Source organism: Pelophylax lessonae (genome assembly GCF_965119305.1).
Source record: "Pelophylax lessonae genome assembly, chromosome: 4".
NCBI classification, from domain to species: domain Eukaryota; kingdom Metazoa; phylum Chordata; class Amphibia; order Anura; family Ranidae; genus Pelophylax; species Pelophylax lessonae.
In genome coordinates this window covers 466090640-466114006 of record NC_138771.1, presented here as the reverse complement: position 1 = coordinate 466114006, position 23367 = coordinate 466090640, and the positions used below count along the sequence as shown (strand labels likewise).

The window sequence follows — 23367 nt, the reverse complement described above, 5'->3', positions numbered from 1 at the left end:
ATATACTTATTATATTTGTTATAAACCTTTTTTATTTTTCCTATACAGGGACATTGGTCATGTATTTATTAAAGCCTATATAAGCCAATTAGTTCACACCATGACCGCGTGTGCATCACAAAGAGGTGCGATTTCTACCCATTTATTTAGAATGGGCTAAAATCTCACCACACCAAAAGTAGTTAATTCGCTGTTTTTTACACTGCAACAGGGTCACATGGTATAAAAGTACCATGCAATCCAAAGCAGGCAGGTGTGGGCAAATGCACTGTGTTTGTAACCTGCGTTTGGGGTGGTAACTTTTTATTGACATCCGCTACAGATCTCAAATTAATTGAGTTTTGCATGCAGTTTGATTAATCTGACATAGACATAATCTAAAAGCAACATACACATCTGCACGCAGCATGCACTTGCGTTTCATAATTTTTCCTTATTGTTTGTTCATATCCACATATTTGTGCATAGGGGAGGTTATTGAGTTTAATGGGCTGAACTAGGCTCAACAAATCTGCCACATAAGCTCTTGAACATTTTAAAGACTTTTAGAGTCATGTGTGACAAAATGTCTAACGCGTTTGTTGTGCTACGAACAATTCACACTTTGCAATTTTGAATTGTTGGCATCATCCCCACGATTCTGCCAGGAACTCCAAATTGAACTGCAATGGTGGCAAAACACAACATGCATTGATTTTTATGGCACCTCAAACATGTTGCATTGTTGAGGCAATTGTCGCATGACAGAATTGAGCAGCAAATTCTGCCCAAAAAAGCCTCTGCTCTGTTTTTTGCGGGAGAAGCTTTGTATGATGCAGTTCTACACGACTGCCGCGTGACAATTGTGACTCCACCGCACCATGTTTAAGACATGGTTGGATCGGGGGGGTGAAAATATTACAGACTCCGAGGCTCCCGGCACCACCTCCTGCTCTGGGATGGCGTGTTGGGGCAAGCCCAGATTGCGTGTTTCCGACCCGCCATCCCCAAGCATTATTGTGAAGAATGGAGCCGGCACTAGAGGAAGCAGAGCCGATGCTTCCTGTATAGCGTCAGCTCCTGTCACAGGCGGATCGATACCAAATGTACTCCGCCTTCTCCTGTGACAGGAGAGATACAGGAAGCATTGGCTCTTCTCTCTACTGCAGCCACATGCTTCCTCTAGCGCCGTCTCCTGTCACACTGATGCTTGGGGATGGTGGGTCGGGAACCAACCAGCAATATCCACCAACAGTACCCGCCAGAAGTAATCACCAGCAGTACCCGCCAGCAGTACCCACCACCAGTACCAGCCAGCAGTACCCACCAGCAGTATCAGCCAGCAGTACCAGCCATAGAGTAGAGCGGGCTGTGTCCGTGTCTTCCCTGCATATTTACCTGTTCTCTGCCCGCTCCACTCATTGTGGCCCGCGACTGGTTACCAAGTCGCTTAAGTGGCCCTCGCTCCTCATAAGGTTAGGCACCCCTGCTGTAAGGGCATGAGTCTCGGATGGAGAGTTGTGCTGTAGCAGCCTTCCCCCTTAGTTTCACCGCGGTGTGTGGCGGAGGGAAGGAGTTCCGGATGGAGAGGTACGCTATACTGTAGCGAATCGGGAGACCCGTGGGAAGATCACAAAGTTGATAAAGGTGTTACTTTTATCAACTTTTAAGTGCCACTGTCGCGGCTATCATTAACACTTTTATCATTGTGGTTGCCAGGTCTTACTATTCTTTCCTACCTCCTCTGCATTGAGAGGAAGTGGCATCATTTTAAACGTGTCACTGTTTTAAACAAGGTTAGGACTGTATGATACGTTAAATAAATTTCTGTAAGCAACACCTTATTTTCTGGCAGTGCCCCTCCTGAGACTAGACTCTGGATCCGCCCCTCGTTTGAAGTGCCATTAACAATCAGTGTCACCTAAACATTTGTGTTGAGTTTTGCCACCATTGCAGTGTGATTTGGAATCGCAAGCAGAATCGCGGCAATAATGCTTACCATTCAAAATCGCAAAGTTTGAATGTAGCATTAATGGCACAACAAGCAAAACGCACATTTGCAGCATGTTTTCTAAACGCTGCTTCCAAAGGTGTGTTTTCTATGCATTTAGGCTCTGTTGACATCTAGAGATTTGTGATCGGGGGTGCAATCACCGCTATTCTGCCAGAGATTCCAAACCGCACCGCAATGCTGGCAAAATGCACCATGCTTGCTTGTGTGCCATTCATTTTGAATGATGCCTAAAACATATGGATCTTACACTGGGGGGTTCACACACAATCCGATGGCACCAGCCAATGGGATTGTGTGCTAAACTGACAGGGTGCATTCGGTCGGCTGCGCTACCGCTCCTTTGCAGCCGCACACCCCCGATAATGGCGCACCTGCGCAAAGTATTCTGGCCTCTGCTTCATTTGCAGTCACCGACAGGTGGAGGGGAGGGAGAAGAGCGGACAAATGTCTGCTCTCCTTCCCTTCTTGCTGTGACCTGTAAAGCAACATGTATGCTGTCACTTCTGGGTTACCTTGTCACTTTTCCTGGTCAGCATAGTAGGGAAAGAATGTATTGCAATGTGCCATACATTTAGTGGAGCACAGAGGACACATACCCTGCATATCTCATTAAAAAGAACCTGTCACCCAAAAATCATCACATGGTAAAAAAAAAAAAAAGGAAAGCAAAACTTTTTTTTTAATTGCAAAAAAGAAAGTTACCCCTGAGCACATAAAATCCCCACATGAAACTTTAAGGCCCCTAGCATAGCCGGCATCTACGCATTAAAACATCGATTGCAATACACATGTCGCCACACATTCTTTAGTGAGAGCAATGATTCTAGCATAAGACTTCCTCCCTAACACTAAACTGATGACCTATAGGGAGCTTTTGAAGCATCGCCTATAGAAAATATAGGGTACTGAAATTTATTGCCATTTCACTGGCCCACACAAATTTAAGCTTTGGCATGTTGGGTATCTGTTTACTTGGTGCAACCTCGTCTTTTATATCTTACCAAAAATGTGCGTAATTTATTGTGTTTATTTGCCCTAAAAATCACTTTACTGTGTGTTCACCTGAAATGTTGCGTTTCCTACACCTTTGCAGTAATATCGTGTGACATAAAACAACCACTATTTTATTCTCTAGGGTGTTTGCTTTCGAAAAATATAACATTTGGGGTTTTTATGAATTCTTCAGGTCTAAAATCATTTTTTAAACATGTGTACAAAAATTGCTCTGCAGCATCTCCCCCTTCCTGTCATTTCCATGGTCTGTGTGAAACTGATCCTCTCCCCATACTGCCCTCCCCTCCTGAAACTAACAGCAGAGGAATATGAGCTCCTCCCACCTGAGTTCCTCTGCTTGGGAGGAAGACCCGAGAAAACCATGTGACTGCACAGAAGCACTGCTGGGAAAAGGTATTTAGAGATTATATTGCTGAAAAACAAACACACTGCCATTACTATTGCCCCATAAGAGAACCTATCATGGGAGTTTATTGTGGAGACATTACAACCACTTTAATAGTTTGTTCTCTATAGAGACTCGAATGTAAAGTTTTTGTTCCTTTGAGTTGATTAACCACTTCAGCTCCAGAAAATTTCCCCCCCTTACGACCAGGCCATTTTTTGCTATTTGGCACTGCGCTACTTTACCTGGCGATTGCGTGGTCATGCAACACTGTACCCAAACAAAACGTATATATTTTCACAGAAATAGAGCTTTCTTTTGGTGGTATTTGATAACCACTGGATTTTATATTAAAAAAAAAACAATATTTTTAACTTTCTGCTATAATACATATGAATGTCAACACAGAGCTCTGGGCTGTGATTGCACACAGCCGATCAGCAAGTCCCAGTCGTGAATCATTGGCTGGGACTTGCTGACAGGCTCCTGATGTGTTGCAGTCAAACCTGGAAGTAGGCAGCCGCTCGTCCGCAGTACATTGCGGGCGGGCGGTTGCTAAGTGGTTAATTTTTCTACTTTTTTAAACAATTTAGGAAAACTTCATTGTCCTTTTCTTTCATGATCAAATCAATATTATTTTAATTTGTTGTCACAGGACCCTTAAATGGCATGGGGCCCATAGGCCAGTGCCTACTATGCCTATTTAGTAGTCCAACACTGATTCAGCCCACTGGTGACAACTCAAGACTGACATATCAATTTTGGATGGAGTAAGGCTTCAGAAAGAACCTCCATAGGATACCTGAGGGGTGCCCAGTCTCTCAATTAGCGGGACTAGATGCAGTGGAGCATACTTTGCTTCTAGTCGTTTCATCCTGACCTCCAGACGTTCCCCCTCTAAATAGCAAAAGAAGATTATAAGTTAGCTGAACAAGCATGAAATGTTTGGATCTAAGAGCGGTTCAGGTCAGACTCACCTTTGATGTAAACTCGAGGTAGGATGTTCTGGAATGGTGCTGCATGAAGAAGATCACACACCTCCTCCTGGGACTAGGTGATATAAAGTGAGAAGAGACGAGGGTCAGAAAGATTACAGGGAGACTGTCACAGCAATCACAATCATCAGTGCTAGACATCCCAGACAATGTCATCAGCACTATCACCACATGTGGTTCCAAAATGAAAACTGATCCATTAGCTCTCTAGTCACAAGTTACAGATTTATGATATGAGAAAATTTTCTATTGTCCTCCATTCATAAAACACCAATATGCTATATATTAAAAACAGCAATAATATATAGCATCTGAAATGTACCCGTTGACACAGCCAGGCAGACAGTATATTTAAAAGTAATGGAATATCTCTGCCAGTACTAGCTACCTCAAAAGAGAAGTATGATCAAAGCTTTTTTGACCATACTTCTATTCTAGGTCAAAGGCGTGCACTTATTTCGGCACCCCTGTGATCCAGATTTAGCCAACAGTTGGCTAAAGTCTGCTGTCAGCTGATGTCACAGAGCTGGTCTAGGCTTTTAAGGGAATCCAACTTTAATGACTGGATCCAAACCAGATGCCTGACGACAGCTTGGTCAGCCTCTCAGCGTGCCGCTTCTTAGGCCTCTTTCACACGGCCGCTCCGGTGTTTTGCTCCGCTGCGGGACTTTTTTTTTTCAAGGAGCGGATGACATTTGTGTCATCCGCTCCGTATGTCCGCATATCATCCCATCCGTTTGCGGATGATATACGGACATAATGTAAGTCTATGGGCATTGCGGATGTCAGCGGATGACACCACTGACATCTGATTTTCCTTCCTTTCCGATTTTTAAACGGAGGAAAAATAGGGTTCTGTTCCGTTCCAAAAAACGGAACAGAACTGAAAGGAAGAAAATCGAATGTCAGCGGATGGTATTCCACTGACATCCGCAATGCCATAAACTTACATTATGTCCGCAAATCATCCGCAAAAAAATAGGATGATTTGCGGACATACGGAGCGCCCGTGTGAAAGGGCCCTTAAAGAGAAGGCAAAGGTAATTCTGGGAAGGGTCCCGCTGACCCCATATACTCAGCTTACCTGTTCTTCCTCACAGCTACTTCTACTCCGGAGCTGGTGAGAACAGTTGACACTTCTGGGTAAGGAAGAGTATGTGACCTGCTCCCCTGTGATGGTGCCCATGCCTAACTCTGTCACAAAACTGGGGCAGTGACATCTCCTCTCCCTGGCACAGATGATTTGAGGAAACAAAAAATCAGATGCACACCGCAATGGGATGCTAATAGAACTTCTTTATTGTAATGCAGACAGATGCAGTCACAAGAATGAACGGAAGTTTACCATGTTTCACACATCTTGTGCTTAGTCATAACCAGGTTATGGTTATGACTACGTTACAGTACAGGTTATGGTTATGACTAAGCACAAGATGTATGAATCATGTTAAACTTCTGTTCATTCCTGTGACTGCATCTATCTGCATTACAATAAAGAAGTTTTATTGGTATCCCGAGGCAGTGTGTGGCTGCCTTTTCCAAGTTTCCTTGTTTGACGCAGTGGCGAGCAGGGCCAGCATCTGTTGGGTTACCCGCTGTGGGATCTCCTCAGCTCACCTGCAGTGGTGATTTCTCCTCTGCCTTCCTGCATACAGATGATTTGAGCACTGGCTGTAGTGGAGCAAGGAGCTGCAAGGTAGCACAGGTAAGATGAGTATATATATATGTTGGTTTGGGAATGCCCTTTCCATAAACATTGTCACCTTGTCCTGCCCTTACAGTTCTCTATAAAAGAAAAGAATAAATACTTACCTCTCTCAGTACTTGCTCTACAGAACACCAAACTGAAAAAGACAAAGTGTCCTCTGAACTCTGCACAGACACTAAGACCCCATTCAGACTAGCGCGACTTGTCAGCCTGACAAGTCGCGCTCGGTCGCTCGCCATTGATTAGCACAGGACCCGTTCTAATAGGAGCTACACAAGAAAAAGGGTCCTGTACTACTTTGGGGCGACCCGGGAGCGACTTGCATTGACTTCCATTATGTGAAGTCCCTGCAAGTCGCGCCGAAGTCGCGGTGCACTTCACAGGTCGCCCCTCGAAGTCGGATCGCGCCAGTCTGAATGGGCTATGAAGGTTCCAGGAGTTTTGATGTTCTGTGTTTTTCTGCTAACCTGCATCTCACTACATTGTCCTGTTGTATTTGTTACAGTACAGGCTAGTACATGGATTAGGTGTTTCAAAGTACAGGTGCATCCCATAAAATTAGAATATCATAAAAAAGTTAATTTCTTTCGGTAATTTAATTCAAAAAGTAAAACTCCCCAAATCATCACGGATTTGCATCTAATTTGGAAATCAAGGTCCAAGAATCTGGAGGAAAAGTGGAGAGGCACAGAGTCCAAGTTGAATGAGGTCCAGTGTGAAGTTTCCACAGTCAGTGATGATTTTGGGACCATGTCATCTGCTGGTGCTGGTCCACTGTTTTTTTTCAAGTCCAAAGTCAGCGCAGCCCTCTACCAGGAAATTTTATAGCACTTCATGCTTCCTTCTGCTGACCAGCTTTATGGAGATGCTGATTTCATTTTCCAGCAGGACTTGGCACCTGCCCACACTGCCAAAAGTATCAATACCTGGTTTAATGATCATGGTATCACTGTGCTTGATTGTCCAGCAAACTCACCTGACCTAAACCTCATAGAGTATCTGTCGGGTATTGTCAAGAGGAAGATGAGAGACACCAGACCCAACAAGGCAGGCAAGCTGAAGGCCGCTATCAAAGCAATCTGGGCTTCCATAACAATAAGCAGTGCCACAGGCTGATCGCTTCCATGCCACACCGCATTAATGCAGTAATTCTTGCAAAAGAAGCCTTGACCAAGTATTGAGTGCATACTATACTGTTCATGGATATAATTTTCAGTAAGCCATAATTTATGTATTAAAAATCATTTTTTTTATTGGTCCTATGTAATATTCAAATTTTCTGAGATACTGAATTTTGGGTCACTAGCTGTAAGCCATAATCATCAAAATTAAAAGAAAGAAATACCGTATTTATCGGCGTATAACACGCGCCGGCGTATAACACGCACCTAAATTTTAGGGTATAAATTTTAGGAAAAAAGCTGAAATTTAAAATAAACAGCTTTGAACTTTTTTTTTTAATTAAATGTAGTCTCACCAGTGCCCACGAATGCAGCCTCATCAGCGCAGTGTCCTTAAATGCAGCCTCGCCAGTGCAGTGCCCATACATGCAGCCTCACCAGCGCCCATACATGCAGCCTCACCAGCGCCCATAATTGCAGCTTCGCCAGCGCCAGTGCCCATAATTGCAGCCTCGCCAGCGCAGTGCCCATACATGCAGCCTCGCCAGCGCAGTGCCCATACATGCAGCCTCTTCAGTGCCAGTGCCCATAATTGCAGCCTCGCCAGCGCCAGTGCCCATAACTGCAGCCTCGCCAACGCCAGTGCCACTATACAAATCACTTTTAAAAATGTCCAGAAGCAGCGGCAAAAGGTAGAAGGGGGCGGGCAGCGCCGAGGAGAAGGAAGGACGCGCTGTCATCGGAAGTCCCGGCGCCTATGATTGACGTCGGCATAGGAGGAGGGACTTCCAATGACAGCGCGTCCTTCCTTCTCCTCGGCGCTGCCCGCCCCCTTCTACCTCTCGGCGCTGCTTTCTGTTTTTTTTTTTTTTATATCGGCATATAACACGCACTGCTACTTTTTCCTCCATATTTAGGAGGAAAAAGTGCGTGTTATACGCCGATAAATACGGTACTTGAAATATATCACTATGTTTGTATTGCATCTATATAAAATACGAGTTTCACTTTTTTAATTGAATTACTGAAATAAATTACTTTTTTGATGATATTCTAATTTTACGAGATGTACCTGTATATATATACAAGTGGTGTCATTCATTATGCTGAAGGAGAAAATGCTGAAAAATACTTTAGGTGGATATAATTAAGTTCTTACCAGAGCCTGTTCTATGAGCAGACAGAAGAGGATGGCATTGCCCACCTCTCTGAGGCTCTGAAATACATCTGTCTTCAGTTCTGCATATTCAATGATATCCTTCAGCTGATGATGGAAGAATTCCAGGATGCCTGAAAATAATTGATATAATGGGTTTCAGAATATATGAGTATTACAGGCATTAAATAAAGCATCAAAAAGAGTATCAAATCAAGGGTTGTCTTTAAATACCTGTCACAGATTTCATAGGCTCACCATATAATGGGCCTACCCTATAATAGAAGCTACAGAATTAAATCACTTAGCTGTTCCAATGGCATTAGGACAGGAAATGAGGGGAATGGGCATCTCCAGGACAGACAGTAATGAAAACCTCACACAGATTCTTAAGCCTAGTGCACACTATTAGTTTTCTTTTCATTTACAACTGGTGGGTTGAACAAAAAAAAAACTGTCAGCTCCCATTGGAGCCACTGTACTAATAGTCCGATGTTAGTACAGCAATCTCCCCTGCTGAGCTGTTGTGTTCTGAGTCCTGACAGGGGGACTGCCCCCCCCCCCACCAGAACACTCCGGTCAATGCTCTCAGCCATTGGCTAAGAGCGTTGATAGGGAGCTGGTCGGCTGCTGTTTTCCAGCATGTTTGTCCGGTTTCTGTTGGACACGCTGCAGAATGTCGGAGCATACATTGGTTTGCTGGGAATATTTAAAAAGGGTCTTAGAGGAGGGAAATAAGTGTTCTGTGATCCAGCAGACAGGACTAAGAATGGTGTTTAGGATTTTATTGGAGCAAAGGCACTGTATTGTCAGCCTAAACATGAAGTTGGGAGCACACTGGATTGGGGTTATCAGCAACAAGTATTTTTCTGTATTTGCAATGTTTCAGAAATGTACTATAGCTCTGATAGACACTTTAGGTATAACCATCTGCCCAGTTCCTACCTGGAGATCCATATTCATGTCTTGGCAACCGACAGATTTTTGGCATAACCTCGATAAGAGTCTTCACATACTGTAATATGGTTCCCTGGAGCTGTGGATAGGACAAGTCAAACAGTAAAAACCCATATTGCAATGCCTCGTAAGTAAGAACATTAAAATCAACCTGTGAAACCTGTGAAATAGAATCTTTGAAGCCATTTTTTTAAGTTGCAGGCTCCTAGGCTGCCATGCTTTATTTACTAGACCTTGGAACAAGCATGCAGTGAGCAAAGTGTGAAAAGTCTGAACTCCTACATATTTTTTTGGATAATTCATAGGTAGGGAAAACATGACTAGAATGATAGCCTGAAGCTTTGAAAAACAAATCCACAATACCATGCCTATACAACAAAGATTACTGAAACATAACAGGCCATTTTAGATCTGAGGCTAATCTCTGCTAATGAGCCTAAAATAAGCCAACCTGCTGATCAGTAAGCCAGTCTAGGCCCTTAAGCCAGAATGGAGCCTGGACTGCAAAAACTGGGCAAGAGTTAAGCCCCGTACACACGCGTCGAAAATCGGCAGGGAATTTTCGTCCGACGACCGATTTTCGGCTTGTTAGTATGATGCTTCCGACAACCTACTCCGACTTTTCGGCCGAAAAAAATCTGGTGTGCAGGCTATAAAATTTTTGTCCGCCTTCAAAACACGGCCGATTTTCGTGCAGTCAGTACAGATTTTGACAGGGAAAAATCTAATGAGCAAGTCTGGGCATGTTCAGAGAAGAAAGAACACAAAGAAAGCAAACCAACACATGACATCACTTCTAAAGTAGAATTTTGTTGGGCGAGAAAATTCGTGTGCAGTCTAGGCACATTCCAACCAACAAAACACAACTCTGGACAAAAGACGGACGATCGGTCGGCCGATAATCGTTGCGTGTGTACTAGGCTTTACACTGGGACTCCTTTGGCTTTTTCGACTGCAGGCCCTTTGATATGTAGAAGGGAGAGGGGAAGCTTTTGGGTACTTGGAAAAAATGAAGGAGCCCTGGGGAATTTCCCCTGTTTTCCTCTTCTAATCAGCGGCCCAGCCAATAAGAGAATCTTAAGGAGTCCTGGTCTCACACAGGTTACAAAAGGCATCAAACCACTCATTGTTAGCATTAAAACACAAACAAAAGGGCATGTAGGTACATGAGATCTACTGTGATATGTAGGCATTTCATTTTTATATTTATGATGCCTGCTAAATAAACTGAAATACATTTCTATTTAAGCAAGGCTCACACACACATACACATGACATTATACCCCATCTCACCAGGCTCTTGACAATTTTCAGCAGCTCCTCCATAACCACAGCGATGCCCTGGTACCCCAGAAGACGGCAGATGGTTTTGAAGTGTGGTGGACCCACAAAGTTGCGGTATGAGCTGTATATGTGGCTGTAGGCAATATTGAGGGGCTACAGGACAAGTAATTTTAAATATTAATCACATATAGGCAAAAGAACATTATAACATCTGAGCTAAGCTTGGTCCAATTCTTAAAACCCTTGTTGTTTGGAATACATTTGTGGTGCACGCTATACTCCTGACAAGTTATCCAGCAGGTGAACTGGATATGTCAATGTACTGTCTATTAAGGATCAGTTTGGGTTTAACTTTTAACTTATCTAAATAATTTTCGTATTAAGAAGTAATAAACTCAGTCTGACCTTTGACCCATACAGATAATATGGCTGCACATTTGCTGGCTTATCTCTCTGTGGTTCCTGTGTGAAAGGAATGGCTGTTCGAACAAACCTGCAGGAAATGAAGGAAATATGTTAGGCAAAAAACAAAGGTCTGCAGAAAAGAATACCTTGCATAGAGTACATTACACATATTTCCATATTCAGTAAAGTAACAAAAGAATTTAGAAACACAAAATATAGGTCAGGTCTGTGAAAGACAAATAGGGATCAATTGTTATTGGAAACGATATTTGTAATCTATTAGTCTACTGGCAGAGCAGCTGAAACATGTAGTCCCACTACAGCTGGAAGGTCACAGGTAGCCTTAGAGGCCATTCACACTGGTCCGATGCGTTGCGACACTTTACAACCACTGCGTTAACATGCAATGTATAAGATCAGCCCATTTATTTTAAATGAGATAATGATGCACCACAACACATACTTATTTTAATGGACAGACACTTTTGTTTTCAACGCAGCACACTACAATGCAGAAAGGTTCTGTGCTTGGTGATGTGTTGCTAGAAGCAATGGGGTAGCATTCAAAATCAATGGCACTGCATTGCACCTAGCTTCATGTGTTACTGGGTGCTGCAGTAACGCGCACACTACCACAATGAACCAGTGGGAACTGGATCTTAACAATCAAGTGCACATTTGTGATAAAACTGGAAATAATGTTGCTCCTTATACTTGGTTAAAGCAACCCTGTACTCCGATATTACCATAAAGATATGTTACCAGTCTTGTTTTTATGGATGCATAAAAAGTAATGAAATTAAATAATCATGGAAAAGTTTCTGGTCTGTGCTCCATCCAGTACTGGTCAAATGATCAAAACCCTAGATCTTTATTCACATGATTAGACCAGTGCAAACTTTCATATTTCATATCAACAAAGATCACATCATGGTCTAATCTTTTGGTAAAGTAAATTTCACTGGAGGTAGCCAGGAGCAACACATTCTCTATAAGCAAGGTTCTATGTTTTCAAACATTATCAGATAATAAAAATCTGCACTGGCAGAACCATGCAGTATCTTAGCACTGCCCCCAGATGGCAGCAGGAGTAAGGAAAAAATTTAAAGCAGAGTTCTGCCCCCAGAAAAAATAAAAGTCAGCAGCTACAGATACTGTAGCTGCTGACTTTTAATATTAGGACACTTACCTGTCCTGGAAATCAGCAATGTCGGCACCCAAACCGATGTTTTCATCTGCTGTGGGGTGCGGCCATAGGCATTGCCGGTAAGGGAACCCAACAGTGAAGCCTTGGGGCTTCACGGCCAGTTTCCTACTGCACAAGTGTGCTGCGCATTCTGAATGGTGTGGCGGCGGGCAAAGGAGGAGGGGGGCCTCTTGTGGCATACTTTGCCATGGTTGAGTCAGCCGGAAGTGGACGAAAAGTGCCGAATGTGGCACGGGGGGGGGGGGGGGGGAGCAATCAGATAAGTGGAAGTTTGTCTTTTGGGCAAACTCCGCTTTAACCTGTGTGATTTTCCCAGGTATACAGGGGGTATATGGGGTAGCTATTTTAAATTAAAAAGACAAAAATATACATCGGTCTTGGAAGAGCAAGTTACACCCTATCATTTTTACTCGCCTGTTTGTAGAGCCATTATAACAGTAGTTGGGTAAGAAGTCGAAGTTGAGCTCCCAGAAAACATGCAATGTATTTCTGCCGTATGGAGCAGATACGTTATGATTGGCCTCTCGGAACATGGCATCAAAACTGTCGAGGGTCAGATGTTTGGAAAGGAGCCGGTGAGTTAGGCGGTTGATATCAAGCAGCCATTCCAACTCCTAAAACAAGAACAACCAATCAAGAGTTTTGTTTTAACTGAGCATTGTGCATAAAAAGGAAGTAACAGGAAAATAAAAAAAAACTCCTCATTCAACCACTTAATGATACTAAATCAGTGAATTTCCTATACTAGAGATTGTCCTCACCTACTATCACAATCGCTTTGATATAATTCTGCCTAATTTTCCCTTTAAACTCCCATTACACTGTCCCTAGAGATCAATCTGAACAGGAACTTCTTTCTGTGTAAGTAAAAGTGTTATATACTTAAAGTGTATGTGTGGATAAAACGTATGCAGTACGTTTGCAATACATGCACATTTCCCCATATTTTGTCCATTTAAAAAGCTGTAAGAACAAAACACCAGTTGATCTGGGAGTAATCTGGAGTGCTACTAACTTCATGTTTAGGCTGACAACTCTGCTTCTGCTGCACTGAAATCCTAAGCAGTTCTCTTCTGCTGGACTACAGAACACCTCACCTTCTTCCCATCTCCATACCAGGGGAGGTGTTCTGTAGTTTACTATAGTAGAACTCAGGAGAACTCAGAACTCAGAAGACAGGAGAAAACCAAGCACATTTGCAGTGGATGGTGGCAGGTTCACTTTAAAAAAGCTGTACTAGCAAAACACACTTACCACTATGGAGGTGAGGTCTTCACTCTCGAAGCGACTAATTGCCTGATCCAGAGACTTGTACATCGCAGCAGAGATCCGCTGAGTGATCAGCCTGTTCAAGTCAATAGATCTTCCCAGGAGCTGTGTGAGATGTAAAGGCAAGAGTGAGTTTATAATGTGTATTCAATAGCAATGCACTAAGCAATGAGAATATACAAAGTATAGCAACGCACAGCAACCAATCAGATTTCAGGTTTTTGTCTGTTACAAAAGGGTTGCTTTGGGTTTTTACATTTTGACTTTAGAGTACATACTGTTTGTGTACATTTCATAAAGTAATATAATAGGTTATTGCTTCTTGTGCCTTTAATAAAGGAAGGTCCAGAGCTAGGAGGAACAAATTAAGCGTAGGGCTGGCATGACAGGGTGGAAGGAGAACAGACAGCATAGAGAAAACATGTTTAAAAGGGAGAGGTGTGAAGAGTGATTGTAAAGTCCCGTTTTATTTTCAATAAAAAATAACAAACATGATATAGTTACCTCTTCTGTGCGGTTGGTTTTTCACAGAGTGGCCCATATCCACCTCTTCTCGGGTCCCTCTTCGACTCTCCTGGCCCCTCCCTCCTGTTGAGTGCTCCCACAGCAAGCAGCTTGCTATGGGGGGGGGGGGGGCACCTGAGCCGAGGCACAGCTTTGTGTATCCATTCAGACACAGAGCTGTGGTTTGGCCCCGCCTCTCTCTCTCCTCATTGCATAACTGACTTTTATTGACATCAGTGGGAGTCAATGGCACCACTGCTGTGTCTTAGCCAATGAGATGGGGAATCCCGGACAGCTGAGACAGTCGTGAATATCACTGGATCGAGAGGGCTCAGGTAAGTATTAGAAGGGCTGCTGCACACAGAAGATTTTTTTATCCAAATGCACAGAACGCATTAAGATAAAAAACTTTCTGACTTTACAATCCATTTAAGTGATTGGTTGAGGAGACAGGGTGATGGGGAGGAGCATAGGAGAGTAGACTGCAGGAAGGGTTGGGAAAGTAACAGTCAGAATCAGGAAGCCATTGGATGAACGTCCCTCCCTGCAAATCACATGCAATGTCTGTGTGTTGCGAATTCAGCCATACATATTGTATGGCTGAATTTGCATCGCACAGGACCCTTTTTTTGGTCCGCAACAGAATTGGATCGCATGGGTGATCACACCTATGCAATCCGATTCATGTCCGAACTGACAGTTCGCACTGCGATATGTGAACTGATCTAGGGGTGTCGTTACCTTTGTATTGACACCCCCTGCGATTCGCATATGGCAGTGTGAACTGCCTGCGAGTTGAGTGCGAGTGGATTCGCAGGGTTCCCGCATTGAATATGTGGGAACCGGCCCTTAATGTCCCTGAAACTGTGTTTTGCAGCTGGGGACAACTATGTTTTGTTGTAACGTTATGGTTATTTATTTGTTATTTTGTTTAATAAAAGGCCTGACGGCCATTCAACTCCACTTGGTGTCAAGCGTTTTATTTTAGGGTAAAAGGAGAGCGGAGTTTTTAAAGGGGGTCATGAAGGAGTTTTTAGGGGTGACCTCTGAGCTACCCTTGTCATATCTCTGTCGTTTATTTTCATCCAGGACTTGCCTCCACCTGTGTGCCAAATACAATTACAAAGGCAACATCCTCCATGCAGACATAGCGTAATAAGTGTTTCTACATAAATACATTCTTCTTACTTGTATTATTAGAATTATTAAGCTCACCTGAACATGGCGCTGCTTGAGTAGCGTTTCATAGCGATTGGATGGGGGATATGGAATAATTACCCCATAGTTTTTACACTCCGCCCGAAAGCGTTTATCCAGCAAAACACTGAAGGAAGGAAGAAGAATGACTGTTTAAATCGATTCATTTGTCTGTGACATCGCCCTATTTCAACTGCAGTATAGACAATGTAAGCAAGCATTGGGCTGGCAATATAACTTAGTTCACCGGGCACTGCTAAGAAAGCTAATACAGATCTGTTAAGGAGAAATGTTCTAAATTAATTTTTTACATGAAATAACTTTTGTTCAGGGAATGCACAAGAGTGTCCGTTCATACCTGCCAGACATGGCTTTGTAATAGGCAAAGATCTGATCAGATAACTTGTACACAAACTGGTCAAAGCACAAATTCACCTAGAAGAGGAGAGAAAATAAAACTGGTTAACCACTTCCCCTCTAGAGCTATTTTTTTCTGTTTTTGCAAACATGCTAAAATCTGCATTTGTGGCTATAAAGTTATTTAAAACCCCCAGAACATTAAAGCGGTTGTATACTCAAAAAAAATAAAATCAAACCCTGCAGGACAAAGACATAATGAGTAGTATAATAATAACAAGGAGTGTAAAATAATTGCAATACCAACTTGGTTGCAAACACACACTCACCCCGCGCTAGACTCAAAACTCAAGATAGTCCGGGAGATGTATAAATGTGACCCCAAAGGTCTCAGCAGCTGTCTTAATAGAAATAATGTATAAAAAGGTGTAATCAAATAACCAAATAGCTCGGTCCAATCAACCACACAAACAGCGCTAACAGATGAATGGATAAATATTAGGATCTATATTCTCAACAGGCAAAGGTGTAATGCAACACAAATGTCCATAAAGCAGTCCAAATTGGTTACGGGAAGGGTGTGAAGGAACTTGGATACACCACAATTCGACCAAACACCGGTGCTCCCCCCCTCCTCCTCTGGAACTCACCAGATGATTGGTAAAACAGGGCCTCCTCATATGTGAATTCCAATCACCATCAGGACCTCTTCACCTTCCACTAGCTTGGATCTCCTCTCATATCTTATTAGCCTTCATATGTCACTCCATTCATGATGGCATGTAAATGAAGAATGGGGGACATATAGTGTAATACCGCAAGGTTTATTGATTAAAACACACCAAAATGGCCCCACTCCCCTCCAGATGTCTACTTACAATATCAGATCTGAATGAAGGCATTCAAAAATTGGCATATATAGACGCATAATGACCATTTCTTAATTTAGCCAGGCGTCCATCTGTTCACAAGGCGACCGCGCACACATGCCCTGACGTTTCGTCACCAAGACTTCTTCCGAGAGCATGTGTGCGCGGCGCGGTCCGCCTGTGTTTGTATCCACTACGGCACATGCGCACTCGGCAGAAGAGCCGACCCCGGAAGTGAACGTACACCGTCCTCCTCCGATGCGCAACGTCACTTCCTGTGGATGAACCTCCACCCCAGAAGGACGTAACTTCCCGCTGCCCGACTTCCGCCTGGCGCAGAGAAAAGCCGACACTCGTAAATACCGCAGTGTCCGCAACGGATGTCCTCACAAACATGAGGACCGGAGCCGATGGATATCCAAAATATACGAATCCTCATGTTAATATCTAATTAATACAAACCGCATCCTTATATACTATTGAATGCCCTTCATTTTACATAAAAATGCATTCGGTCATTAATCTCGTTATTCAGCCAGTAGTCGATGTATTAAAAATATTAAACATGGCAAAAACAGTGGTAAAATCATGGTAAACAACAGGAATCAAAACATATATTAAGACAATGAACAAAGAGTGTTTCGACAGAAAGATATACTACTGTAATTGGCAATAATCTGGCATACACAAAAGTGCATACCCATGGTCACATTCTTAAAGTGCCAATAGTCTAAAATTATAAATAAATATATTTTGTTAAAATATCAATAAAAATTATCTATAAAAATTATAAATATTATAGCAGATAAAACCAAATTTATACATCAAGAAAAAACTGTATAAAAGCAATGATAATGGGATAGATGTACATATTTCGAATAAGAAATAAAATACAATAAAATAAAATAAAACCAAACCACCACATGTTAAGAATTGCTAATAAAACAATTGATATCCAAATCAATGTTTAAACCCTTGGGGTGTAAGGAATCAGTTAAATAGATCCAGTATGTTTCGCGTTTGGACACTTCGCGAACTCTGTTAGATCCTCGCCAAACTGGATCTACCTTTTCAACACCCCAAAATTTAAGGTGTGTGGGATCACTATTGTGATGATCACGAAAATGCAGAGATACATTGTGATCTTTAAAACCATTCTTTATATTAGTAATGTGTTCAGACACTCTAATGGCGATGGTACGCTTAGTTCTCCCAATATACAGCAGATTGCAAGGGCATTGTAAACAATACACCACATGTGTACTATTACACGTAATGAGGTCTTTAATCTGAAAGCATTGTCCATTAGAAGGCGACGTAAATGTAGTGAAATTTCTCAGGTGTGTATTCACCTGTCTACAAGTTTTGCATTTCCTACAGGCAAAGAAACCCACAGTGTTGTCCCAGAACATTTTTGGTTTCACCGGGGGATCCAACACTTTTTTAACCACTTGGTCTCCAAAGGTTGGTCCCCGCCTGTATATAAATGAAGGGTTCTCAGGAAGAGCACCACTCAAAACTTTGTCCATACGTAGTACAGGCCAATGCTTTTTAAAAATCTGCTCCACCTCCCGAAACTGCGCGTTATACTGGGTTAAGAAACTCCATTCGTGCTCACGTGTGGGCTGTCTCACTGTATCTCTAAGGCATTCATTTTGTGAAAGGTTCCCTATCTCCGCTATGGTGGTGTCTAGTCTATTGGCTTCATATCCCTTTTCCACAAACCTTTGTTTCAAGACTTGAGCCTGGGTTACAAAGTCCTCATCCGTGGTACAATTTCTTCTCACACGGAGAAACTGTCCCCTCGGAATGTTGGACAACCATTTGTGGTGATGACCACTATGGATGGGGAGATATCCGTTCCGGTCAGTGGGCTTAAAGTAGACCTTGGTCTTCAGGCCACCTTCTGATAGTGAAATCTCCACGTCCAAGAAATGGATATTGGTTCGACTCCAATTGAAATCCAATTTGATATTATTAGGATTCTTATTCAATTTTTCACAAAAATCAACAAGGGTGGACTCATTGCCTGCCCAAATAAAGAACAAATCGTCTATATAGCGACGATATAATAATAGTTCTCTGTATTGGGCAGCATATATAAAGCGGTCCTCCCACTCTCCCATAAATATATTTGCTAAACTTGGAGCGAACTTGGCTCCCATTGCCACGCCTCTCTGTTGCTGATAAAATACATCATTAAACCAAAAATAATTGTGTGCCAAACAGAAAATCAAAGCATCTTTCAAAAAATGTTTTTGGCTCTCCGGGATATCGTCCCGTCTACTAAAAGCCCAATTAAAAGCCAAAAGGGCATCATCATGTTGTATGATGGTATATAATGAGGCTACATCACCTGTCACCAGGAAGATGTCCTCACTACTAGGTAAAACCAAATCTTTAAGGGCCAAAAGAAAGGCCTTTGTGTCTCGTAGATATGATCTCAGCTTAATTACACTAGTTTGTAGGAAAAAATCTAAGTACTCCCCCAATCTAGCCGAGACCGATTGTATCCCATTAACAATGGGCCTTGCTGGGGGATTAATTTGATCTTTGTGCACCTTCGGCAACGTATATATAGTTGGAACTCTACTATAACTCGGTACAAGGTATTGTTTTTCTTTTTTGGATAAAATATTTGTATCATAACCTCTATCTATCAGCGAACTCAGTTCTCTTCTATACTGTAAAGTAGGGTCTTTATAAAGTTTTGGATAAAGACCCTACTTTACAGTATAGAAGAGAACTGAGTTCGCTGATAGATAGAGGTTATGATACAAATATTTTATCCAAAAAAGAAAAACAATACCTTGTACCGAGTTATAGTAGAGTTCCAACTATATATACGTTGCCGAAGGTGCACAAAGATCAAATTAATCCCCCAGCAAGGCCCATTGTTAATGGGATACAATCGGTCTCGGCTAGATTGGGGGAGTACTTAGATTTTTTCCTACAAACTAGTGTAATTAAGCTGAGATCATATCTACGAGACACAAAGGCCTTTCTTTTGGCCCTTAAAGATTTGGTTTTACCTAGTAGTGAGGACATCTTCCTGGTGACAGGTGATGTAGCCTCATTATATACCATCATACAACATGATGATGCCCTTTTGGCTTTTAATTGGGCTTTTAGTAGACGGGACGATATCCCGGAGAGCCAAAAACATTTTTTGAAAGATGCTTTGATTTTCTGTTTGGCACACAATTATTTTTGGTTTAATGATGTATTTTATCAGCAACAGAGAGGCGTGGCAATGGGAGCCAAGTTCGCTCCAAGTTTAGCAAATATATTTATGGGAGAGTGGGAGGACCGCTTTATATATGCTGCCCAATACAGAGAACTATTATTATATCGTCGCTATATAGACGATTTGTTCTTTATTTGGGCAGGCAATGAGTCCACCCTTGTTGATTTTTGTGAAAAATTGAATAAGAATCCTAATAATATCAAATTGGATTTCAATTGGAGTCGAACCAATATCCATTTCTTGGACGTGGAGATTTCACTATCAGAAGGTGGCCTGAAGACCAAGGTCTACTTTAAGCCCACTGACCGGAACGGATATCTCCCCATCCATAGTGGTCATCACCACAAATGGTTGTCCAACATTCCGAGGGGACAGTTTCTCCGTGTGAGAAGAAATTGTACCACGGATGAGGACTTTGTAACCCAGGCTCAAGTCTTGAAACAAAGGTTTGTGGAAAAGGGATATGAAGCCAATAGACTAGACACCACCATAGCGGAGATAGGGAACCTTTCACAAAATGAATGCCTTAGAGATACAGTGAGACAGCCCACACGTGAGCACGAATGGAGTTTCTTAACCCAGTATAACGCGCAGTTTCGGGAGGTGGAGCAGATTTTTAAAAAGCATTGGCCTGTACTACGTATGGACAAAGTTTTGAGTGGTGCTCTTCCTGAGAACCCTTCATTTATATACAGGCGGGGACCAACCTTTGGAGACCAAGTGGTTAAAAAAGTGTTGGATCCCCCGGTGAAACCAAAAATGTTCTGGGACAACACTGTGGGTTTCTTTGCCTGTAGGAAATGCAAAACTTGTAGACAGGTGAATACACACCTGAGAAATTTCACTACATTTACGTCGCCTTCTAATGGACAATGCTTTCAGATTAAAGACCTCATTACGTGTAATAGTACACATGTGGTGTATTGTTTACAATGCCCTTGCAATCTGCTGTATATTGGGAGAACTAAGCGTACCATCGCCATTAGAGTGTCTGAACACATTACTAATATAAAGAATGGTTTTAAAGATCACAATGTATCTCTGCATTTTCGTGATCATCACAATAGTGATCCCACACACCTTAAATTTTGGGGTGTTGAAAAGGTAGATCCAGTTTGGCGAGGATCTAACAGAGTTCGCGAAGTGTCCAAACGCGAAACATACTGGATCTATTTAACTGATTCCTTACACCCCAAGGGTTTAAACATTGATTTGGATATCAATTGTTTTATTAGCAATTCTTAACATGTGGTGGTTTGGTTTTATTTTATTTTATTGTATTTTATTTCTTATTCGAAATATGTACATCTATCCCATTATCATTGCTTTTATACAGTTTTTTCTTGATGTATAAATTTGGTTTTATCTGCTATAATATTTATAATTTTTATAGATAATTTTTATTGATATTTTAACAAAATATATTTATTTATAATTTTAGACTATTGGCACTTTAAGAATGTGACCATGGGTATGCACTTTTGTGTATGCCAGATTATTGCCAATTACAGTAGTATATCTTTCTGTCGAAACACTCTTTGTTCATTGTCTTAATATATGTTTTGATTCCTGTTGTTTACCATGATTTTACCACTGTTTTTGCCATGTTTAATATTTTTAATACATCGACTACTGGCTGAATAACGAGATTAATGACCGAATGCATTTTTATGTAAAATGAAGGGCATTCAATAGTATATAAGGATGCGGTTTGTATTAATTAGATATTAACATGAGGATTCGTATATTTTGGATATCCATCGGCTCCGGTCCTCATGTTTGTGAGGACATCCGTTGCGGACACTGCGGTATTTACGAGTGTCGGCTTTTCTCTGCGCCAGGCGGAAGTCGGGCAGCGGGAAGTTACGTCCTTCTGGGGTGGAGGTTCATCCACAGGAAGTGACGTTGCGCATCGGAGGAGGACGGTGTACGTTCACTTCCGGGGTCGGCTCTTCTGCCGAGTGCGCATGTGCCGTAGTGGATACAAACACAGGCGGACCGCGCCGCGCACACATGCTCTCGGAAGAAGTCTTGGTGACGAAACGTCAGGGCATGTGTGCGCGGTCGCCTTGTGAACAGATGGACGCCTGGCTAAATTAAGAAATGGTCATTATGCGTCTATATATGCCAATTTTTGAATGCCTTCATTCAGATCTGATATTGTAAGTAGACATCTGGAGGGGAGTGGGGCCATTTTGGTGTGTTTTAATCAATAAACCTTGCGGTATTACACTATATGTCCCCCATTCTTCATTTACATGCCATCATGAATGGAGTGACATATGAAGGCTAATAAGATATGAGAGGAGATCCAAGCTAGTGGAAGGTGAAGAGGTCCTGATGGTGATTGGAATTCACATATGAGGAGGCCCTGTTTTACCAATCATCTGGTGAGTTCCAGAGGAGGAGGGGGGGAGCACCGGTGTTTGGTCGAATTGTGGTGTATCCAAGTTCCTTCACACCCTTCCCGTAACCAATTTGGACTGCTTTATGGACATTTGTGTTGCATTACACCTTTGCCTGTTGAGAATATAGATCCTAATATTTATCCATTCATCTGTTAGCGCTGTTTGTGTGGTTGATTGGACCGAGCTATTTGGTTATTTGATTACACCTTTTTATACATAATGAGTAGTATGCATCGCATACTAGCGCATTATGAAATACTTACCTAAGAATGAAGCCCCGGCACGGTTGTCTGGACAACGCTGAGGGAGCTGACATGCTCCCTCGGCGTCTCTTTCTGGTTCGGTGGCTCCGGCGCTGTGAGTGGCACACGCATGCGCACGGGAGTTTCACTTTCCGGTAAGGAGCTCTGAAGGTCCTAAACCGTGCAGGTTTAGGAGATATTAATTTTACCTACAGGTAATTCTTATTATAGGCTTACCTGTAGGTAAAAGTCATATAGCGGAGTATACTACCGCTTTAAGTATTTTCTAAAGGCAGAGGCCAGGGGCGTAACTACAGGGGTTGCAGGGGTTGCAATTGCAACCGGGCCCCATGCTCCAGGGGGGCCTGTGCAGGTCCCCTGTACACCTGGATAGGAGAGACGGTGGGGGCAGCATGTAGAGAAATCACTGTCCTCCTTTTTCCTCCTGTAGCTGCAGGAGGAAAATGGAGGAGATTGGATCCTCTGTATGCTGCCCCCTCCACTCCTCCTATCCAGTTCACTTGTGTTCTGCCAAAAAATAAAAACCACTGACACCAGTGGGTGAGCTTCCAGGATCGCAAAGATCACACTTGCGACCGGGCCCTGACATTCCAACACCGTGGGGAGGCCCCAAGATGGCAGGAAGGGGGCCCACTACAGAACTTGTGAAAGGGTCCCGCTGCGGGACTGTAATAAAGGGCACCGCAATGAGAGTAAAGGGCCTCAGGATCAGTGGGAAGAGCCCCAGACTTGAAGGGAAGGGCCCCGGCCAGGGGTCCGGGGGGCCCTTCATGGATTCTTGCACCGGGGCCCTGAAGGTTCTAGTTACACCTCTGGCAGAGGCCCTGTAGAATAAAAAGATGGTAGTTGTAATTTTTTATGTTCCATGAAATTTAAGCAACTGTTTATCAAAATCTAAAATTAAGTTTAGTGTAAGAAAACACAATACAGTTCCCAATGTCTTGGTAAAATATAAAACGAGATTATGTTGAGTAAATAGACACCAAACATTATTTCAAGTTCTAAAACTGTATGCCAAAAAAAATGAA

The 23367-nt window shown here is 42.6% G+C and overlaps 1 protein-coding gene across 1 annotated transcript in view; it reads right to left on the bottom strand.

Moving 5' to 3' along the window:
• The window catches only part of CYFIP2 (cytoplasmic FMR1 interacting protein 2), a 145234-nt gene that overhangs the window by 7431 nt on the left and 114436 nt on the right, over positions 1 to 23367 (bottom strand). The window contains exons 20-29 of the mRNA XM_082254618.1: positions 15554 to 15630; positions 15214 to 15322; positions 13480 to 13599; positions 12640 to 12839; positions 11019 to 11106; positions 10623 to 10766; positions 9318 to 9408; positions 8376 to 8506; positions 4370 to 4442; positions 4195 to 4289 (exon numbers count right to left, since the gene is read on the bottom strand). Of these exons, the coding sequence (XP_082110744.1) occupies positions 4195 to 4289; positions 4370 to 4442; positions 8376 to 8506; positions 9318 to 9408; positions 10623 to 10766; positions 11019 to 11106; positions 12640 to 12839; positions 13480 to 13599; positions 15214 to 15322; positions 15554 to 15630 (1128 nt within the window). The remainder of the gene's footprint in view (positions 1 to 4194; positions 4290 to 4369; positions 4443 to 8375; positions 8507 to 9317; positions 9409 to 10622; positions 10767 to 11018; positions 11107 to 12639; positions 12840 to 13479; positions 13600 to 15213; positions 15323 to 15553; positions 15631 to 23367) is intronic.